The sequence below is a fragment of the Maylandia zebra genome, linkage group LG18 (genome assembly GCF_041146795.1).
Source record: "Maylandia zebra isolate NMK-2024a linkage group LG18, Mzebra_GT3a, whole genome shotgun sequence".
Lineage (NCBI taxonomy): Eukaryota > Metazoa > Chordata > Actinopteri > Cichliformes > Cichlidae > Maylandia > Maylandia zebra.
The window spans coordinates 12,779,613-12,796,405 of NC_135184.1; the positions used below are offsets into that span (position 1 = coordinate 12,779,613).

Below are 16,793 nucleotides of genomic sequence, written 5' to 3' on the forward strand. Positions count from 1 at the left end.
CGTCAGTTCTAAAAGCTGCCTCGACACGCGAGGACATGTTTGCGTGTGCTCCCCTGACTCAGTAGCTCTGGGGTGTTACAGGAGCCAGTTCTTGTTTTTAAACAAGTCATTAAAACTGAAAAAAAGAGATCAAAGAAAAAGCCCCAAAGTAACATATTAAATTAATACTCATGACGAATGTATGCAAACTTCACACAATATTCTCATTGAGCCCAACCTATTGATTCCATGTGATGACAAGAAGATGCAGATTCCTGTGTAGAAAAACCCCCACTTTATTTACAGTATAAGAAATGCAAAAAAATGTATCAAGCATCAAAATCCAGAATATTTAAATATGTCATTATTTTGTTTATAAAATATTTCCAAAATATGATTACTATGCTCTGCACGTCAGCCTACAGGAGCGTTTAGCAGCTTGCAAGAATAATTCAAGAAGCTATAATCAGACTAGCGAAGAAAAGTGATGTAGGACCTTATCAGCGTCTGATACTGTATCTTAAAATCCACATCACTTTCACTCCACTGCAGCTGCTGCTGTTAAATGTATAAAACGTTCAACAGGAACCTGAAATGTGGATCTTCAGTCCAGTTCAGCACAGTGTAAACAAATCCACCACAGCGGCAGCAGCAGCTCACCAAAGCGTGCTGTTGTACCCTGCTTTGGTTTACATTATTCCACTGGTCAGGCAGTCTCACTGCTGGCAGATGGAGGCGAGTTGTTTTCTGCGTCGTGGAGGTGGTCAGCGGATTTTATGACATCGGGATCTCTTGGACTTGCCACCATCTCCTCACTGTTGCAGTTAATGGGAGAGCCGATCTCTGATGAGCGCTCCCCGGGCTTCTCAGGGGTGGTCTGCAGTGGGGCAGTGGAGAGTGGCAGATTCATCATGTACAACATGCTACCAAGACGTCTGGACACCTGTAGAAGAAGAAGAGCAAGAGGGAAGGAGCACGTAGATGTTAATTGAAATAATTTGTGCTATAACTGAGACATTGGCGTATAAGAATGAATGAAATACAATTAGTGAATAAACTTTTTCACAGTAGACATTTTAGCTCTCATAGTAAAGAAAAAACTGGGGTTTTTAATAGGGGCTGTACTCCACTAAGGACATGTTTGGTTAAACAAACTTTACTTTATCTCTTTAATAAAGTGAGGTAACTTCAGTTCAAATCTGTGGAAGCTTGTTTCTGCAACAACAACAACAACTACAACGAAATGTTAGCCAAAACTCAAAATTTCAGGTTATTATCTTAAAAATTTGACTTACTGACTCAAACTTCTGAGACAATTTGAAATTTCTAGTTATTGAGTCAGAATTTTAGGATAATAGCCCAAAGCAAAAATGGTCTTTTGTCACTTGTGGAAATAAGCTTCCACACAAAGCCCATAAAACACTCATCAAGGATATTTATAAAACCTCCTCACATGGAGTTGTATAAATAAGCGGTCATGTAAATAAACCTTTATTCAAGATTTATCCTCGTACATCAGATAATCCCTTCAAATCCTGTCTTTGGTAGCTCGGGATTGCATTTCCAGTCAGAATCTGTGTTTTTGTACCTGTGAGCGGATCTTAAGAGCTGGCCCCAGCTTCAGTCCCAGTGTATCCAATAAATGCTCCTCTGATAGGAGGGGCAGCGTCTCTCCGTCAATCATGTGGTCCTTGAAAGTCTATTAAAAATAACCCAACATTAGAAAGTCACAACAGAATGAATTTAGAGGCGGCAACTACAAAAATGTGAGGCTACTAACCTGGGCATACTCTGAACACGTGGGAATACTGTTAATAAAGTTGTACACATCATTCACTGTCCACTTCCTGATGTCTTCGGGTACCTCCTCACCATTTAGAAAGAGATTTGGTGGGCCTTTAAAGACAAAAAATGCAAGTATATTAAATAACTGGCAGCAGAACATTTCACAGTTTTAAGCACAAGTGTTATTATTTAATATTTCTTAACTCACCAGGAGGAAGGAAACCATTTCCAGGGACTGGGAACATGTAAGGGATCCCTGTTAGAGTTCCTCCAGTGGAAGGATACATGAATTTCTCCTGGAACGTCGAACATTGGCTAGATATGTCTTTATCATTTGTTCCACTGTTGGCTCCATCTGAACTCCCATCTTGGCTGTTCACGCAGGCTTTCCGGAGGCCTGGCTCCCCATCTTTGTAGTTTTTCCTGCTTCCGGTGGCCAGTTCAGGGTCTACTTTGGCCTGATGATGTGTCTTACTGGTGGCACACTCCTCTCCCATGTCCCCCTTTGGCTCAAGCTCCTTCTCCTCCCCCGATGCGGCCCCTGGGCTCTGCTCTACACTTTTATCTTCAGTCTGACCCTTCACGTTGGACACATGGCTCTCCATACTCTTGTGAACAGTTGGCCTCCGACCTGCTCTGCGCCCCCGCTCTCTGTGCAGCGTGCTTATTGCTGGATATGGGTTGGCTGACATAAGAATATTGTTGGAGTGCAGTTCATCCAGGGTGGGCCGGTGGACGAAGACATCGTGGCCGTCTGGCATGCGCTGACGACCTCTAAACATCATGGGGTTGGAAGGGTATGACATGGGATTTTCAATTCCCATCAAGCCTTTCTGGTGCGCGTTCTCCAGCTCCTTCTGATGCAGGATGGCATTCATTTCCATTCTGAAAAGAAGTGCATATAAATATTTTAGACATATTTGTGCAGCAGTGGTGATGGAGCCATGATATAAAACCCTTGCTGCAGCATGGGTGGGGGGATCAAGTCTCAGTCGCATTCAGTAAAAACAGTGACGCAAAGCGTGCGGTGGAATAATTTCTGTGAGATGATGATGGTGATGATGATTTTCGGCACGTAATACCTGGCTATATTTTGCTTGTGAATGAGCTCTTGTCGCCGGGCAACAGTTTCCATGGGCTCTGAGGGTAAGAAGCCATATCCAGCTGAGAAATAGGAAGAAACAGACAGGCTGTCAATGCCTATCACCGCGCATTAAAACGAGACAGGCTGTTTGGGAATTATCTCAGGCGATATTTCTGTGGTGCTCACCTGGTGCAGGGAAACCTCTTCCTGGCAGGACGTTGGCATGAGGAGGCAGAGGTGGACCGAGGTGAGGGCCCATGTGCATCTGCCTGGCTTCAGACGGGACCATCTCGGTAGGTGGAACTAACTCCCTGATAAGAGGAATAAACAAAGAAGAAAAATTATGAACTGGAAAACACTTTAAAAAGCATATATTTGTAGAATCAAAATGTGGAGGACCAAAGTGGCCAAAAACAAAGTGTGTATTACTCTATTTATGTTTCATTTTTAAAATTAATTTATTTGTATTTATGAATTACTGTTTTCATATTTATTTCCCCTTAATTATTTATTATTTTATTTTCTCTGACATTTCTTTATGCATTTCTGTTTCACATACATTTAGTTTTAACTGAGAGATTTTCAAAATGCCTCTTGAAGGAGGGGAAGAAATTAGGCACATAAATTAATGTATACATAATCATTTTGCCAATTTTGGAACTCCATATAAAAACAGCTGGTTTGCGAGGACTATTTTAGCCTTATAAACATTTTAATTGTCCAAAAGAACAGAAAAGAGCAGCAGATTTTTTACACGGACACCTCTTGCAGCATTTTCTTCTACTCGTTTTCTTGTGGTTGCCCTTTTTCAGACAACTATTGTTGTAAGTTTAGGACAGAATTCAGCTACTGACCTCTCCATGAACCGAGGTTCGAACTGTGCAGGGACCCCCTGTAACCTCTGCTGCCCCTGGGCAAGGATCTGCGGTGCCATAGCCATCTGGTTCCTCATTATCAGCTCCTGCCTCTGCCTCAGCTCTGCAAGAAGTGAAAAAGCACCACAGGTCACCGGGAGGCCGTTTTAGCTGCTTCACCTGGCGCATGCACTGACTGTTAAAGCTGGAGCCTGCAGGTGCTACTGAGCAATCCACCAACGTGCAAACACGGCGTGAGGGAAGGTGAGGGAAAACAGGCTTGATCACCAAATACAAATACAGAACCCAAATTGCCAAATACAGAATCAACTCTGTCTATAAATAAAACCTGAAAAGTTAAATAATATTTTCTTGGTTTTTGTTGTTACGCTGTTCATCCTCCTCACCTCCAGCAGACATCCCATTGACGAGTCGGTACCAGTGCTTCTCATCCAAAGACCCCTGCTCCCCTAGCGCTGTCATCTTCCTCAGCTGCTCCCGTGGGGTCATGACACACTCACGACCTTTGACCTCCACCTGAATGCTGTTAAGAAAGAGAGCCAATTGAAGGATTTCTATAAACTAGACAGTTTACTTGACACATTGATCCTATAACGCTTCGCGTGGCAGGTAAAATAAAATCACACAAGATTATTTCTCACAGTAGCTGAAACTGAGCCAACTACAAACCCCTCAGTGCTGGGTGCGTTTTTGTAATTCCCTCACATCACCATTAGAGAGCAGCAGTTCTCTATCTCACGTTGATTACTGAACATTGCAGGTAAATTCTGCCTAGTGTCTGTTATTACATACTTTATGACTGCAAAGATGCAGCAGTGATTTCAGCACCATGTAAATATTTGTAAACGGCTTGTAAGCGACCTTTTTAACTACAGCTAAGTATAACTCTTACCTCACCTTTTCCACAGACCTGGCCTTAAGTATTAATCTTAAACCTACCTTAACGCTAATACCTCGCCGTAATGCAAATCAATCCCGAACCGTTAAATCCAAATCCTAACCCCGTACGAAGGCCAGAACAAACAGCTGGACGATTTCTTCTCATCTTTTCTGTCCTTGCAAATGCTGCTGGTCCTCCTGTACAGGGATAGAGGCGCACTCACATGTGCGCTCACCCCAGATACCCGCATTGTTCTCGGCTGAACCAGCAGCTTGTGCAGATAAGTGCAATCGACTTAGAGACCTCCAATTAGCCTTCCACACTGCAGAAATCCCATTACAAAATATGATACTGTAAACGACAGTAATCCAGCGCTGCTAATCCAGGGCCGGTGTGCATCTGGAGACATGAATAATGGATGCTCACCCCACAGAACCACCTCTTCATATGAGGTTTGCTGATTGAACTGATGAGCCTGCCAGTGCAGGGACATGTGTAAGCTGTGCACATGCACTTGGACATATTATTTCTGCCGTACCACCCTCCCCCTAGTCAAATGCTGCCATTAGATTTGCACCCAGGACTTGTGCATTACCCACAGTCTCTCAAGTTCCCTGTGAAGCCCATCTAATCTGACGACTTTAATCCCTCTGTTAGTTCTGCAACAGTCTGCCACCTACATCTGCTGACCTGCCCACTGTCCTCCCTACTGCCCCATCCAACCCCCGTCCCCACCTTCACAGGCCCCTGCTACCCTCAGGATCCTATTAGCTAAGTCCTGGCTATACAGCACTTTAAAGGGATGTGTTGGAGGTAATCCGCACGTTTAGAGTTTTACCCTCAGCAAACCTTGCCTGTAAGCATCCCGGACAATACACCCTAAGTGCTAAGCCTATTAGTCTCCATTAGCTCCCAGGATGTCCCCAAAACACCTTGGGGATAAATCTGGGGATGCAATCGGTTTATGTGGAGCTATGTGGCGGGAACACATGCCCCCTTCACCTCCCTCTCTGCCAATGTCACTGCAGCCATCAGCAAATAAGAAGAAATGTATTTACACGGCATTAATGTCCGTGTAAATCCCGAGTGGGCACTGAGCTCCGAGCCTCGCCTGAAGTGTCATCGCCTTTACACACAGCCAATATTTATCCTTTTGAGCTGACGTATAAATAAGTCTGCAGGATTCTCAGCAGAACAGCACAAAGTGTTTTTAAACAGTGAGTCTGATATTTACTGAAATTAATGCTTTGCTCTTTAAATGTGATGCATCAGAGGCAGAAACTGGAGTGTCTGTGAACTTGAGCCATTAAGAGGAATCCTTTATAAGGCCTGTTGGAAACAGCTAACACTCTGATCACGTTAAGTCTCTTAAGTGAATTCGTAGCCTGAGACTGAGTTTACTGCAGTAACAAATCTTCAAAACTGGCTTCTTTTGAAGTGAGACATGCAAATTTGAAGTGGTCGCAGTGTTTTTCTAAGTGAAACTTTAGTCAAAGGTGAGCTACGGAAACTCTTGTCATATTTCCTTGACAAGCAGAGGCCACACCGCAGCTGCCAAATCCGGGGATTGGACTCCTTGGATTTACTGTTGCCTGGTTAATCTCATTACAAGCATGAATTAAAGGGAAAAATTGCTGACAACTTAGATGGAGCCCTGAGGAGGTCATATCAGACAAGACAGAAGTATTGTCTAGCCTTTCCTAATCCCCTCACAAAACACACATGAGCTAAAGCCATGCAAATACTGTCAGTTGCATGAAGCAGATTAGATTTCGTGACAATAAGTGCCGAGTTGCAGATATCACTAGTTTAAGAAATGCTTGTGGTCATAAACTCACATGACAAAGTGTTGATTGAAAGGATGAGTATTAATTTATATGTGCAAACGCAAAAAATATGCAAGAAGCCAATCCGGAAATACTCAGTGAGCGCTATATGCAAAATCTGGGCTAGTTATCATGTTAATTATTTGGATTTCAAGGTTGTCCTTTAATCGTATTGGCCTCTAGATTATCCACATACGGGAAAAAAAGATGCATGGCAATATTTAGCATATTTAATATTTAGTTTTGTATTTTTTGTGGGTTTTGTGGGTAACAGTAGCTTTACTCATATATGACACTTTTACAAAATGCATTGGCAGAAAAGCAAAAGCAGAACGGCAAATTCCAATAGAAAGCTGGACATTAAAAACAGGATAAAACTAAACATAAGACAGGACGTCCTATAACATCACTGAGTTTGTGACAATTAAAGACATAAAACTGTTAGATGGGAACGTACAGAGAAAATCAATGAGTGTAAAATACTGAAAGAGGATGTTTTCATCCACCTACCTTTAGGTTCACACTGCTGAGCAGAGATTGAAGATGCCGGTGTCTCAATTCCAGAAAAATGAAAAAGCCAATAAACTAAAATCAAGTTAAAAATGTTTCCCAAAAAGTTTTTGGCGAGCTCACAGATCTTCGTCTTTCCCTCTTTCACGTCCAACTAAATGGCCTCCTTAGACTTCTGGCCAAGTGGTTTGAGTTCAGTCTGCTGCCAGCTAACTGCCTTAACTAAAAAAGACCTGTTAAATACTGATTCATTTCATCTCCATTAGCTGGCCTTATCTCCTGTTTTAAGCCCTCCCTGCCCTGACATCACTATGATCTCCCATCCAACTGCTTGCTGCACCTTGCAACTGATGTGTAATTACTGAAGCAGCACTGGCCCTAAGCATGGAGTGCTAAACCTCTTTCAACGTTCACCTCACTAATCCCTTGTTAGCACTTTAGGCCATAGTTAAGACACCTAAATGCTTAGCTTCCTTTTCCAGTAGTTAAGTGACCAACCCGTCCTTAGCTGCTCTGTGGCCACCTGCAGGGAAACTGCATGGCGCAGGTTGCAGACCTCCTACTGCTCTAGTTTTTGTTGTTTGTTCACATGTCTAGTTTGAATGTCAGAAGTATTGCTCTCCACAGGGTGCCAAAGGGCTGACCCAAACATGCTTGGTGGTAATTTGGCAGAAATCCGACTAAATGTTGGCCAGATCATCCTCTCAGACCTCTTAATCTGACAGTTTGTGCTCACCAGCCGCTTACAGCATAGAGCTGCACTTCTAGGAATGATGTTTTCCTTAATGCCTGGGGTTTGTGGGGGGTGGAGGGACACAGGTGGTGGGTTGGTAGGACATTTTAAATGGAGTGGGACAGTCTGGTGCTTCTGTATCTCTTTGCAAGGAAGCAATGAGCCTCCAGAGAGCTGAGCACTCTGACTGCTCATCATATACATGCCAAATACATCAGTTAAAGGCAAAAAGGGAAAAGTAGAGACTTTTAACTATTTATTTTTATATACAGTGGACCAAAAATGTTAGAATCCACCACCAATGAGATGTTACTAATGTGTTAGGTTTTTATTTTTTAATGTAAACTCACATTTAACAGTGCTAAATCAACCAAATTCCCATGCAATACTGCAGAGGTCACATCATCAGTGTAAGTGCTTCTCAGCAGTGATTGCACTGCACTATAAAGCCTGATTGTAACTGCATTACAAGTTTTTAAAAAATACAATTTAAGTGATTTAACATCAGTTTAACACGTGACAATTCTTCATTTTCCTTGTAAAGGAAGGTTTCTTCCAGAGAATTTCATCCTACCATAGGTGTGACCAACAATCTCAGCCGTGGGCAAAAGATGGCACCCAGTTTTATTTACACGGTGCATCAGTGGTTCTGTGTCACTCCACAACAGCAGTACTAATTAGTATAACACTCAAACTGCACATAACACTTCTTCTGTGGAGTTTGCATGTTCTCCCTGTGCCTGCATGGGCACCAGGAGAACCCTGTGGGTACTCTAGCTATCTCCTAGAGTCCAAAGATATGCATGTTACATCAGCTGATTAGTAGGTGTAAATGTGAGCATGCATAATTATCTGAGTATCATCTGAGCTCTGCGATAGACTCGTGAACCTGTCCTGGGTGTATCACACCTTTCTTTCAGGGTTAGCCAGAGTTCTCAGGGCTGTCTTTAAACTTTTTTATTTGCGTTAAATACTATAACATGGACTAGCCCAGGGTTGGGCAATCTCAGTCCACGAGGGCCGGTGTCCCTGCAGGTTTTAGATGTGTCCTCGAACCAACACAGCTGATTTAAATGGCTAAATTAGCTCCTCAACGGCTGTGTCCCAATTAAGAGACTGCACGCTTGAAGTACGCGCACTACGCGTACTACGTACGGTGCGTACTATAAGTACGAGAAGTGCGGAAGTGAGAGGCTTGTGAAATGGGACGGTATACGCTTCGTCGCGCTGTTCAGGTTGCCTAGCAACCATGACACGAACCGCGAGACACGTTACATACAGCTTTGTTTGACAGAAATGAAGGAGAAAAATGTTTTGTTGGTCATTCATTTTTGTCATGACATCACTTTAGTTGAGTATCTGAGGCTGAGACCACGGGACTGTAAAACATGATTGTTGGGCTTCATTTCTGTGCTGAACAGTCATTTAAGATTAGTTAGTAAATAACAATTAGTTAATGTTGTTCATGAGACTAAAGTCAACTCACTGTGGCAATGTAAATATAATATGGCCAATATTATAGTATTGTCAGATTATTATGATATGCAACATATTGTGTTATACATCATTTTAGGTGATAAAATACACTAAACTAAGAGTATCAGATGAACCAGCTGAAGTAACATTATTTAGTATTCCTATGTTTTTTTTTAATTGGGTCAGCATATTTCTTGTGTGTTTAAGCAGTGATTTGGGAGACAACTAAGTTCTTTTTAAAAAAAAATAAAAACAACAGCATTAATAAAGTACTTAAGAATTAAGAGAACAAAGCATTAGGACATCTAAACCGCTAATTTAGGAATCTCCTGGGGTAAGCTTTTTATAAGGGATTTCTGTCCAAGTTGCTTGCACCCAGTATTATGGAGTCACAGTGAGGCAAAGGGATCAGAGCAGGTTTAACCTCAAGAAACGGGTCTGGCTATAAATTCACTGGGTCAGTACAGACACCATCCATCTTCTAATTACAGCAACAATCTGGTGTCCGGATCACCTGTCTTTCCTGTCTTCTTCTCCACACCAAATGACGACTGTACTGAAGCCGTAATCCCTCTAAGTTGGAAGCATTACGTCTTTTGTGGCTGGTGGAAATCTTGTTTAGGTCTTGATTACTGTGAGATATAGTAGGATTCTTCAGGATCAAGATTCCCTGAAATAACAGTTTGTGTTGGAGTTCCTGAACAAAAACTGTGAAGATGTGCTGATTTTATACATTTGAACTTAAACAATGAATCCAAAAAAGATATTGTTGTGTGTCTGACTGGAGGAAACATTGAAAAAGGTTTCAATTATTTTAGCATATCTGGAGATTAGAGTTAGTTTTGTGTGTGACACATCAGGTATGTTGTGTCAAGGCTATCCGCAAAAATAGGTCTCTTCACATGTACACTAGAAAACTGTGTTGTTCTGCAATGACAAATTAGATGAAGTTAAAAAAAATCGGCAAATTTAATAAAAAAAATGAAAACCGATTCATGGTATTGTGTTAATAGAACCTGACAAATAACAGATTTCTAAGACTAAAACCAACACCGATATTTAACAATTTAATATATTGGCCATTTTTATTTCTTTCAGAGATCCGAAACATAAAACGATTTCCATAAAATTTGTCATATGCAATTATCCCATGTTTTAGCAGTTAAGATGTATTTATGAATATTTTTGTTTTTATTGAATTGAAAAAAGGTTTTGTAGTATACAATAATGATGAATGATGACTTGTTATCATTAAGTTATGATTAATCAGTAAGAGCACCTGCTGTTTTCAGACAATCCTTTGCAGCCCTCTTATCTCCTCTGCACACCAGTTCCAGTCACTAGATGGGGCACACACAAGCAAAGGAAGCCATCTTATATTATACATAATCACCTTTGGTTCCCACTATATTTTTCTTTAACTGTTATTCAACAGTCAAGTTCTGCATACTTATCTAACTTTCACACGAAACTAATCTCTTTCTGTCTGAGGCCCCAATTCTGGAGTAGTTGAGAATGGGACCAGATGTTGAGCATCTCATACCTGCTTCCTCAAAATAACCTCACATGCTAATAGCAAGGCGGGGCTGATCACGGCAGGTGTATAAACATTGAATGAAAACACAGAGAGTCACTACTACCCAGTAAAACAGGCAAGTGAGTAACACCCGCATGTACCCCCTGTTGTTTATGCTTTATCTTTAAAAGCTGACAAACTTTTTTTCATTGTTCTTTACAGGTTGTGGAGAAAAATGAATGCCATCCAGGTGATTTCCCTCACTTGGCTGTCCATTGTGGCAGCCGGTGCTCAGTCTATAAAACCAGGAAGATGCCCCGTGCCTGCTGTTCAGGAGAAATTTGATGCTGCAAGGGTGAATACCAAACTCCTCACTCTGAGCTGTATTTTAATTTATCTTCATTAAGGTAAACTGGGATGTCCAGTGTGCACATCTGCCTCACAAACAAAACCAATTCAACTCCCTCTACAGTATCTTGGTAAATGGCATGAGATCCAGAGACTGTCGAACAGCTTCCAGAAGGGCCAGTGCAGCACTGCCACCTACAGCCTGCAAAGCCCAGGAGTCGTTGGTGTCCTCAACAAGGAGCTGCTGTGAGTACTTCAGTGCCTGAGAGCACTTTGGATAACATCCGTTATCCGAAAAATGTTTGTACAAGTCAGAGTCTTTGTCCTGCACCATTTCTCTGGAATACATGTAAAAGATAAAGATATGGATATATCCATGGTGCTGTGTGTGGTGCTGGAAGGGCAGACAGATTTGTGTCCTCTCAGTCCTGCTCTTCAGTCTCTTCTTGGATTTAAAATATCATTCACAATAAATGGTTATTCCTCAAACCTCAGACTGCATCTGAAAAATATTTTAGGTGAGACACAGTTTAGGTTTTACCATAATGTATAACCAGTAAATGAATAAGTCTATAGAGAAGATGGATTCATCCTAAAATGAATCCAATCCATAAAAGTTTACCATTCAAGCTCAGTTTAAATGACTCTGTGCAGTCAGTGGTGCTTAATCGAGCCTTCTGCTGACACTTTTTTTTTCAGTTCTGTTTTAACACGATTCTCTCTTGATATTGTGTTTTAATTGTTGTGCAGTGCTTTGCGACTTTCATGTCTGTGAAAAGCGCTACATGAATGAACTTAATAAAGAACCCCCCCACCCCAGCCTTGTCTGATTGTTAATGGCTGTGGTGTTCTCTGACTATCAGCCCACCCTTTAAGGAAATGACAAATCACCTGCTGACTTGAGACCTGAGAACTTGAATTTTACATGTACAAACAAATAATACTAAATAAAATGAAAAGTACTTTTGAAGAGTAAATATGTTGCTTTGACTCTGAACAGTCTGAATATAAAAAGTATTTTTCTAACTTTTAACTGTTTATCTGCTTAAGTCCTGACGGTACCATTGACAGCATCAACGGCACTGCCAAGGCCGCAAGTTCATCTGAGCCTGCCAAGCTGCTGGTCACCTTCTTTGAGAGTATGGACCCTTGTTTTTTGTTTTTACACACATATTAAACATTTTAAACTGGAGAGCTGAATTGTACAAAAATCCCTTTTACACACCTTCAGACACCCCTCCTTCCCCGTACTGGGTTCTGTCCACCGACTACGACAACTTCGCCCTGGTCTACAGCTGTACTGAAATCGAATCGTTACATGGGGAGTTCATCTGGATCCTGAGCAGAAATCCCAGCCTTCCTAAGGAGACCCTGGAGGAGCTGCAGAGCATCCTGTCATCTTTTGGAGCCAGTGTGGAGAAGCTGCTTGACACCAATCAGGACAGAGATTACTGCAGAGTCATGCACGAGTAAACATGTGCTGTGGTTATCACTGAATGTCTCCATGATAGGTCAATGCATAAAAAAAAAAAAAAAAAAAAATTGGGCCTACTGTCAGATATAATACAAGATTAATTAATATGCTAATATTACACCTGTCACACCTGGAGAAGAGAGACACGTATGTGAGAATGCTGTTTGTAGATTACAGCTCAGCATTCAATACCATCGTTCCCTCGAAGCTGGACAGGAAACTGCAGGATCTAGGACTGAGCAGCTCCCTCTGCAGCTGGATCCTTAGCTTCCTGTCTGACAGACGCCAGGTGGTCAGACTGGGCAGCATCACCTCATCCCCCGTCACACTGAACACTGGTGCTCCACAGGGGTGTGTACTGAGCCCTCTCCTATACTCACTCTACACCTACGACTGCACAGCCACTAACAACTCCAACATCATTGTGAAGTTTGCGGACGACACTACAGTGGTGGGTCTTATCACCAATGGTGATGAGACGGCTTACAGGGAGGAGGTCAGCGCCCTGACCCACTGGTGTCAAGACAACCATCTCACCCTCAACGTCGCAAAGACAAAGGAGTTGATAGTGGACTTCCGGAGGTGCAGAGAAGTACACACCCCCATCACCATCAACGGCGCTGCTGTGGAGAGAGTGAGCAGCTTCCGGTTCCTTGGTGTACATCTGGCTGAGGATCTTACGTGGTCAGTACACACAAACAAAACAGTGAAGAAGGCGCAGCAGCGCCTCTTCTTTCTCAGGAGACTGAAAAGATTCGGCATGAGCCCCCGCATCCTCAGGACCTTCTATCACTGTGCCATTGAGAGCATCCTCACTGGATGCATCACCACCTGATATGGCAACAGCACCGCCTACAACTGCAAAGCTCTCCAGCGAGTAGTGCGGTGCTCTGAACGGATAATTGGAGGTGAGCTTCCCTCCCTCCAAGACATCTACAGGAAGCGGTGCCTGAGGGAAGCGGGGAGGATCATCAAGGACTCCAGTCACCCCAGCCATAAACTGTTCAGACTGCTTCCATCAGGAAGGAGGTTCTGCAGCATCCGGTCCCGTACCAGCAGACTGAGAGACAGCTTTTTCCATCAGGCCATCAGACTGCTGAACACGTCATAGACACCTCAGCTTCACTACTGGAACTTTAACATTATGCACTCCATACTGTACAGTAATGCCACTGTTTTGCACATGTCTCACTCTGTATATTTTATTTTATTTATTTTATATATTTTATTTATTGTTTACTCTATTTAATTTGTAAAATATGTGTACACACACACACACACACACACACACACACACACACACACACACACACACACACACACACACACACGTAGAAAAATATTTAGTATACACATCCAGAAATGCATATACTATTATATATTGTACATATATTTATTAGTTTCAGATGTAGCCATTCTTGTATTTTGCTTGTTTACATTATTGTATTTTGCACAACTCTGTTGCTTGTGAAGCTCGCACACAAGAATTTCACTCACATGTGCTGTACCAATGTACCTGCACATGTGATGTGACAATAAAAGTGATTTGATTTGATTTGATTTGATTTAATATAATATCTGCTTGAACTCTTTGGTCAATATTTATATTGTTGCACCAATAAAAGTGGACCATTCTCTCTGCATTCCTTTTGTTTACTGTCTCAATATACAGCTGCTGACACTGACACACAACTGAACCAACACACATCTTTAAGGACAGCTGCATTAGAGTGAATTAACTTTATTTGGGGTAACTTTATTTCACCTAATAAATACATTCATTTAAGGCAATTTTCTATTTTTAAAATTGTGCTTTAGTGAAGCTGGGATCAAACTGGGGTACATTTGTGTCTGTGAGCCGGGGTGGAGTCAGTGGCACACATCAAGAATGACAAAAAGGGATAAAAAGGATTTTAAGCGGTGGTCAGGGTACACATTATTAATGAAGTATTTAAAATTGGGCTTTAAGTGACTTTTCTCTCCTTTTTTAGTTTCCTTCACCTTGTTCCCTAGAATAGGTTTTTGCTTTTTTATGTCTAAATCTTTTAACTGGAGCTGCTCATTTGTTAGGTTTCATCCTCATCCTCTTTGCCTTCACTGTTGCTTAATGGAGATGAAATTGGGCTTTTAAAAAAAAAAAAAAGTCTGTTTTCCTTCATGGAGCACTTTGTTTTTTAAGTGGCAATAAAAATAAAGTGTATCATTAAGTTTTATTAGGAAAAAAGACAAAAAAAACAAAAACGTCATGTGACTGACATCTAACTTTGCAACTCTGAAATTAACCAGTGAAAGGAAGAAGGCTAAAAACATGCTTTTAAGAAGGAGTCGAGCCCCATCAGCAGTAAGTAAAGTTGAAAAGAAAAGTGCTGAAGGTGAAAGAGAAATTGGGACTTTTGTCTTCTGGGCATTGTTGGAATTTAAATCCTAGTTTTAGATTTTAAAAGGTGCAGATTGTGTTTGCAATGTCAAAATGGACAACATGAAATTTCTTCACACAGCTTTATTGTTGCATTGTCTTTGCATGCAATCATTGTGCCTCACAGTCCTGTGGGCTGAAGTAGGAGCGTACCTTAACTGGTTCACTGGTTAACTGGGCTGCAGTAAGTCTCGTCCTGGTTGGTGGGGACCATGTTTTCCACGCTTACTCCGACAGAGTACAGGATGCCTTGGAGCTTCTCGAGGGTCTCCTTAGAGAGGGTGGGCTTCCTGCTCAGGATCCAGGACAGCTCCACACGGAACAGGCCGTAGTCGGTGCAGCCGTAGACCAGAGAGTGACCGTCGTAGTCGGTAGACAGAACCCAGTAGGGGCCGGGAGGAGAGTCTGCAGGAGAGGTGAAAACAGCAGGGATATGTGGCTCACTTGAATCTGTCATGACTGAAATTGAAAGTCATTTATGACAACTTACTGTTGAAGGAGACCTCAAGCTTGGAAGGCTCAGCGGGGTTCTTGACTTTGGCAGAGCCGACGATGGCGTTAACGGTTCCATTATCGCTAATAAAATGAAACATGAAATAGAAATTAATTCTACTCGTGTACTTTCCTTCAATTATATATTTTTTTCTACAAAATGCTCTCTTTGTATAACTCTGGAACAGTACAAAGGTTCAGCCAGTGACCCTGCGCGTTCATGAGGCATGAGTTTTGTTCCGGGACGTTGAAAACATCTGAAGCAAAAACGTCTAGAACGAGGATTTAAAAAACAGAAGCAAGCAGTTGTACGGTAATGCTGTTTTTAGTAGAATGAAGCGTTGGTGTGAAGAATAAAAAGCCCTCTGATTATTACAATTATGTCAAGGACCATGTGTCCTTCTGAGTTTATGCAGAAGTTTTCTTAAAAATTAAAACATTTTCAAAGTGTCAGATCTAAACGGAAATATTTTAGCTGCTCACAGAAGCTCAGTGTTCAGGACCTCGATGACTCCAGGACTCAACAGGGTGTAGTTAGCAGTGGCACACTGGCCTTTCTGGAAGCTTGTGGGTAACTTATGGATCTCATACCATTTTCCAATGTACTGCAGAGGAAGCACGAGATTCGGAGAGCCCGTAATTAATATTTTGTGTTTGTAGGAAAAGCAGATGTATAGATATCATCTGTATGTCCCACAACATAAACAGTAGAAGAGGAAAAAATTTAGTGTTCACCCTGTTGGCGTCAAAGTTGGCCTGAACAGCAGGCTGGGGACATTTGCCCAACCTCAAGACCTGAGCGCCGATCGCAACAACAGACAGTAGAGTCAATGCAACCACCTGTGCAGGCTTCATCTTCTCACCTCAACCTGCAGAGAATAAAAAACAAACAGCAAGAGTTCATGCTGGAGTTCACTGAGCAAAACATGATGTGAGTGTCAGTTAGTGACAGAAAGAGCCTGAGATGTGAAAAGAATGAATAAATGTAGAGAAGAAACAAAGAATCACGGCCACTGACTGTTTATTTGCAGGTAATCAGCTGTGTGAAAGAACTCAGCCTCTGAGGTTCTTTTAAAGATTCAGATGCTTGCATCACTTCATTATCGATCATGGGTCCCACCTCTGTGTCATGATAGGGGGCCAGTGTGAGCGCTGGCACCTGTTCAAATAAATACTCTGTTCAAACAGTAACAGGTTGGTCATGTAATCACATCGTTGGGTTTGTTGGATCTCTTGGATCACTGCTCCCTCCTTCACATTTATTTTTTCCTGAAAGACAGACAACAAATATGAAGATGAAAATCAAAATTACTGAAGTTACACTCAAAAAATGATAAGTTAGCAGCTGCTTATATTTGCACCTATAAATATTTTAAAAAATTTATTCCCCAAAATGTGA

The 16,793-nt window shown here is 41.9% G+C and overlaps 3 protein-coding genes across 4 annotated transcripts; 1 reads left to right on the forward strand and 2 right to left on the reverse strand.

Moving 5' to 3' along the window:
• Positions 1–259: 259 nt before the first annotated feature.
• Positions 260–7,281, reverse strand: samd7 (sterile alpha motif domain containing 7). 2 transcript variants are annotated; one of them, XM_004555354.4, is made up of 9 exons: positions 6,940–7,281; positions 4,110–4,246; positions 3,703–3,826; positions 3,035–3,159; positions 2,847–2,928; positions 1,973–2,649; positions 1,760–1,875; positions 1,568–1,678; positions 260–922 (listed from the first exon to the last, which is right to left on the reverse strand). In XM_004555354.4, exons 2-9 carry the CDS (start codon positions 4,210–4,212, stop codon positions 686–688), a joined length of 1,575 nt encoding a protein of 524 aa, XP_004555411.2. In that variant the 5' UTR covers positions 4,213–4,246; positions 6,940–7,281; the 3' UTR covers positions 260–685. The 2 variants fall into 2 exon arrangements, with proteins under 2 accessions (XP_004555411.2, XP_076732985.1); XM_076876870.1 differs by lacking the exon at positions 6,940–7,281 and adding an exon at positions 4,663–5,196.
• Positions 7,282–10,511: 3,230 nt separating this feature from the next.
• On the forward strand, positions 10,512–12,577 carry LOC101468501 (apolipoprotein D-like). The gene is made up of 4 exons (XM_076876762.1): positions 10,512–11,019; positions 11,137–11,258; positions 12,063–12,151; positions 12,244–12,577. The coding sequence occupies exons 1-4, from the start codon at positions 10,900–10,902 to the stop codon at positions 12,483–12,485; spliced, it is 573 nt and encodes a 190-aa protein (XP_076732877.1). The 5' UTR covers positions 10,512–10,899; the 3' UTR covers positions 12,486–12,577.
• A 2,413-nt stretch (positions 12,578–14,990) lies between these two features.
• LOC101484420 (apolipoprotein D-like) lies at positions 14,991–16,252 on the reverse strand. Its single transcript, XM_004555355.3, has 4 exons — positions 16,130–16,252; positions 15,878–15,999; positions 15,393–15,478; positions 14,991–15,307 (listed from the first exon to the last, which is right to left on the reverse strand). The coding sequence occupies exons 1-4, from the start codon at positions 16,247–16,249 to the stop codon at positions 15,066–15,068; spliced, it is 570 nt and encodes a 189-aa protein (XP_004555412.3). The 5' UTR covers positions 16,250–16,252; the 3' UTR covers positions 14,991–15,065.
• Between the last annotated feature and the right edge of the window lie 541 nt (positions 16,253–16,793).